General features: G+C 45.5%; 1 protein-coding gene across 7 annotated transcripts in view; it reads left to right on the top strand.

Moving 5' to 3' along the window:
* FN1 (fibronectin 1) overlaps nucleotides 1–5447 on the top strand; it is a 75890-nt gene that overhangs the window by 49647 nt on the left and 20796 nt on the right. For all 7 annotated transcript variants that reach the window (XM_019553758.1, XM_019553763.1, XM_019553761.1 and 4 more), the window contains 5 exons: nucleotides 879–968; nucleotides 2373–2642; nucleotides 3465–3581; nucleotides 4092–4256; nucleotides 5056–5211. In XM_019553758.1, the coding sequence (XP_019409303.1) occupies nucleotides 879–968; nucleotides 2373–2642; nucleotides 3465–3581; nucleotides 4092–4256; nucleotides 5056–5211 (798 nt within the window). The remainder of the gene's footprint in view (nucleotides 1–878; nucleotides 969–2372; nucleotides 2643–3464; nucleotides 3582–4091; nucleotides 4257–5055; nucleotides 5212–5447) is intronic.

Here is a 5447-nt window from a genome sequence, read left to right as displayed (position 1 = left end):
TTCCCAAAGCTCTCTTTCTTCAGGCTGGGCTGTCCTTGTTGGTGCCACCTGGTTTGGTGGTCCACAGCTTCCCCCGCCCTCATCTTCCCCTCCCCCCGACGAGCCTAGTTTAAAGCCCGCCGGAGGAGATCCTCCAACCTGTAAGAAAACACATGCTTACCTTTGGGGGACAGGTGAAGCCCATCCCAGCTGAGCATAGTCAAGGACTATGATGCACTCTGCTGTGGGGCAATCGATCTGGATTTTCAGTTAGGTTAGGTATTAAAAGTCAGTACATATTATTTGCCAAAGGTCAGTGATTGGCAGGGCGTGGGTCTTTGCTTCATTAACTCTGTAGTTTTCTGAAAAAGAAATAACTGCACCATTTGAAATTTTAACCCTGTAATTGATTTGCTCCTCTTGATACCAAAAAAATACTTTATTCCTTCCCTACCCTAGAAACAACGTAAGTGGGTTGTGTGCTTTCTAAATATAAAAAGCCAAATTCTTATCTGATGTAAATCAAAATATCTTCACTGAAAATCAGTGGAGCAATACCAGTTTACATCAGTCGGTGACCTAGCTTAACGTATAACTATATTTGCAGAGTTGTGTGGCAAACTAATCAGTTCTGGGCAACCCTTCAAAACAATGCCCTTGGGGAGGGAGGACCCACTACTGATGCTTTTTACAGATTAAGGATTCCAGTGAGCCAAAAAAGCCATTCCTGAAAATGCTGAAGCTTCCCCTGGGTTCAAATTTCTAACTATGGATGAGCCTCTGTTTTTGGATAGAGCTACTTGATAAGCAAAGATCAGTCATTCCATCTAAGAAGCTGCAGCTGCAGCTGAGAGTCTAGTAACTGTGAGTTTCTAAATTGCCATGTTTCAATCCTTCAGATCTCCTGCCTGGCACTGAATATCTGGTGAAAGTCTATAGCATCTCTGAGCAACATGAAAGTGTCCCTTTGACTGGTGTGGAGAAAACAGGTAAGTGTGAAAGCCTGGAACACTTCAGCCAACTGCTGTTCCCTTCCATTTACCACCCGTTAATGTGATAATTTGGGATTTATTTAATGAAACCATTCAAATTATCATTGTTTTACAAGTATTGTCATGCTGTTGGAGAGAGGGAGTTCCCAAAAGCATTTAGCTAAGGCTGCAGGCCCTTAGTTCAGAAAATATTAGGTATTCTCAATTCTCATTGTGGTTAAAGGGCCAGATTTTTAGTGGTTTCAGAGCAGGGGCGGGCAGTTATTTTGGGCAGAGGGCTGCCAGTTTTCGTAAGTTGTTGAGGGCCACATGGGTAACCCCACCCCCTGACAGGTGCCCTGCCCCCTGGTCAGCATCTGGGGGCCAATGTCTCAGGGCCAGCACTGGTGGGCCCCAGAGCGAGGCCCAGGCTGGCAGGGGTCTGTGGAGTCGGGCTGGGCTGCACCAGCAGAAAGAGGGGTGAACTGGCCTGGCTCCATAGAGCCCCTGCTGGCCAGGACCCTGTACTGCTGCAGCCCTGCCCTGGGCCCTGCCAGCACTGGCCCCGAGACACGGGTGTGGGCCCTCTGCACCTGCTCACTCCCAGTGCCCCCCAGCCCTGCGGTACAGGCAGGGGGCAGCATGCCCCCCAGCCCTGTGGTACGGGGGGGGCAGTGTGCAGCCCCACCGCCCTACTTCACAGCAGGGAAGGAACTGGCAAAGAGCATGGGGAAAAGTGGCCCCTCACCTGCCCCATGCCCGGTGCTTCCAGCTGCAGCCACTCGCAGCCCACGTGGGGCTGTCGTGAGCAGGCACAGGCAGCCCCATGTGGGCTGTGAGTGGCTGCAGTGTGGGGTGCTGGCCACGGGGTGGATGAGAGGCCACTTTTCCCCCACACTCAGCACCAGCTTGTAACCCACCCCCGCTGCCAGCCTGGGCCCTGCACTGGCTCCAGGCTTGCCTGTCAGGGCTGCGCCTCAGAGCCAGTAGCTGTGGCCCCACTGCTTGCCGTGCTGGGCAGTGTTTGCCACTGCCGCCTATGGGCTGCTCAGCATGTGAGTACCAGGTAGGCAGCAGTAGCAAACACTGCCTGGTACAGCAAGCGAGGCAGCCCTAGCTACTGCTGCCATTTAAAACTGCCAACTATCTTAAGTTCAGAGGATTGCAAATGTGGACTGAAGCAGTGATAGATTCCACTTTCTACAATTATATTCCTGTGGTTTTTTACACTTCTGTATGATCAGGGAGTGTTACATATTTATGCTTCCAGTGCTGAATGGCATTATGGCTTGAGTTAAGTGCTATTACAGTGCTGGCCAGGATTACAAAATTACTTTGGTAGGCAGGCAAGGCATTCTCTTTCCTTCAAACATGTTGTTCTAATAAGCTAAATCTCCCTTTTCTTTGGGATGGGGAAAACAGGTATTGATTCCCCAACGGGCATTGACTTTTCGGATATAACAGCGAACACTTTCACCGTCCATTGGATTGCTCCTCGTGCTACCATCACTGGCTACAGAGTTCGACACCAGTTGGAGCATGGTGGTGGTAGACCCAAGGAAGACCGTATTCCACCTTCTCGGAATTCCATCACACTCACTAACCTGGTTCCCGGATCCGAATATGTGGTCAGCATTATTGCTTTCAATGGCAGAGAAGAGAGCTTGCCCTTGGTTGGCCAGCAATCTACAGGTAAGCTTGGAATGAAGTTGGATAAAATGTAGAGTGAATCTCTCTCTCAGCTGACTATGTTGTTCCTATTAAAACATGTCCTTCTAGCTGGCTGGCAAATCACTGAGTGACCAACAGTAAAACGGAAGGTTTGCTAGAAAAGAAAAGCAATGCTAAGCATGAGAAAGGACTTGATGCTGAGCCTACTGAGATCAGTGAGGGGACTCCTACTGATTTTGTGGGCTTTGGATCACAACTGAAGTGTAAGACATTTGTCTTCTTGGGAGGCAAGGTATTTTATCTTGCAAAGACATTTCTAAGGAGGCAAAATGTTAATTAGAGTGAATGTGATTAATGTCCATATTTCTTTTGTTGTAAATGAAATTAAAGCTTACCTTTGATATGGTGCCCAGAAGAGTAAAGGACGGTCACCTCCCCACCCCCCCGGGTAACTTCCATTACAACTCCAGGACTGGTAGAGTCAGAAGGATATTGGAGCCTCGCTCCTTAACCTTATTATGAGATTTTCAAAATCCTCCCCTAGTTGAAATTATCCTTCAGAAACGAGCTTTCTTAGTACCTTTGGACTCATCTAGATATTCTCACAGGAGGGTAAACATTTAGAGCTCAATCCAATCAATGTTGAAGTCGAAATAAGTTTTTTCCCTTTGGGGTCAATAGGCTTTGGTTTCTGGCTCTTTGCCCTTTGACTTCATGCCAGCTGTGGGCTTTGAAAGGATCTGTTAGTATCAACAGTCTACACGGTGGTAGGTGGAATGTGTAGCCAGCTGGTCTTAAATATTTTTTAAAGTTCCTTACTAAACTGTTTAACCTCTTTTCCAGTGTCTGATGTTCCACAGGACTTGAAAATTACTCCCACCAGCCCCACAAGCCTAAGGATTTCTTGGGATGCTCCAGCAGTGACAGTGAGATACTATAGGATCACCTACGGTGAAACAGGTTAGAGTGCCCTAATATTACCAGTCATGACTCCTCTTTGATATTGTAGTTTTAAGTATTTTTAAGGCTGCAGCAAAGATTAAGGGTGACTTTGACTGCAATGTGTGATATGATTTTTCTGATTCTATGATATGTTCTCGTGGCTCTGAATTATGAAGTGGTGTTTTGCATATATGTTTCAAGAAGACTACCAAATAGGTGGCATACTGTAATGGCATATCTTTTAAAGGATAGTAAATCATTTTCATTTTCCAAAATAAGGATCACTTCTAGACACTCCAGGCAGTGGAAGTTCAGCACAGGTCTCCTTTGCCTCTTGGTTCAAGATAAAAAAAAAAAAAAAAGTGTTTACTAATACATCCTGGGTTAACCCAAAGCTCACTTAAATGAAAGGGAGTCTTTCTCTAACTTTTGATTCAGTGGGCTTTGGATCTGCTCTTGCTTTTGTATTTAAAACATGAGTAATATCAACAGGTTTGAGACTTTCTTTTCCTGCTATGCCCTTCTTAGGTGGAAGTAGCCCTGTCCAGGAGTTTACAGTGCCTGGCACCGTATCTGATGCTAACGTTAGTGGCCTTAAGCCTGGAGTAGACTATACCATCACAGTGTATGCAGTAACAGGCCGTGGAGACAGTCCTGCCAGCAGCAAGCCAGTCACTGTTACGTACAAAATAGGTAAGATTTTAATGTAACTCTATTAAAATTCATAATTTTCTTAGTTTCTGTTGGAAATAATGGGCTGAATTAGTAGTCCTTTGGCTTCAGTGAAATTACTTTTCAAATTAATTTAGTCCTATTGTGTGAATAACATGAAGAAGCGGGAAGGAAGCTTTTTGGAAGTGGGGAGCAGGAGGGACATTAAAATAAAATTAAACAAATTCACTGGGGCTGTGGGTCTGTTCCTTGAGAGGAGCCTCCATAATCATGAAATCAGAGTTGCAGGACATGTTCAAGCAAATGTTATCTTCTTCACTGAGTGCATAACCCTCTGGGCTCTTCTCTAGTCTTTAGACTAGCTGTCTGCATCAGTCTATGGTATGTATCAGAACCACATTATCAAGGTGTTATCTGATCCTAATATGAACTACCCTTGAGAATTCTTAGGGCAGTGGCTGTCTTCTCATTTCTGCTTTAAAATGTTCTAATGCAACTCCCACCACAGGCAATGGAAAGCCCTTTAATAGACATTTTAAAAGAAGCTCCTACTTAGCTCAGTGGGCGGTCACTGGACTGTGACCAAAGTCCATGATCCCCAGTTAGGGCTTCTGTGTACTTCCAGTGGATAAATCAAAAGATAAGTAAAAAAAAAAATTACATACTGTGTCTTCCTTTAAAAATAATCTCAATCTAGAAAAAGGAAAGAAGAATAAATGTAGGTGGGAGTTAATAGCTGGGCCTATCAACATAGGACATGGTCAGAAAGAGGGACTTTATGCATCACATATACTGACACAATTTATTTTCTGATGTCCAGAGATTAACACACCATCCCAGATGCAAGTGACTGATGTTCAGGATAACAGTATCAGTGTCAGATGGCTGCCTTCATCTTCTCCAGTCACAGGTTATCGAGTGACAACTGTTCCCAAGGATGGCCATGGGCCCACAAAAACTAAAACTGTCCCTGCAGGTAAGATCATGTGACCTGGAAGCAAAGAGTGTGACACTGTAGTACATGTGAAGAGCTAAAACCAACCCTAAGAGTTAGCAGGTTAGTTATACAAACCAAGTCTTGCCCTAACTTGCATCCCCATGCAGTCCCTCTCCCTTCAAGAGCATCTCACAACATGGAAGCCAGTGTAAATTTAGCCCCCAAACTTCATAGTTTCTAGGGTCGGAAGGGACCTGAGCAAATCATCTAGTCCG

This window comes from Crocodylus porosus, unplaced genomic scaffold, assembly GCF_001723895.1.
Source record: "Crocodylus porosus isolate Cpor-Errol unplaced genomic scaffold, CroPor_comp1, whole genome shotgun sequence".
Lineage (NCBI taxonomy): Eukaryota > Metazoa > Chordata > Crocodylia > Crocodylidae > Crocodylus > Crocodylus porosus.
This window is presented reverse-complemented; position numbering and strand designations above follow the sequence as displayed.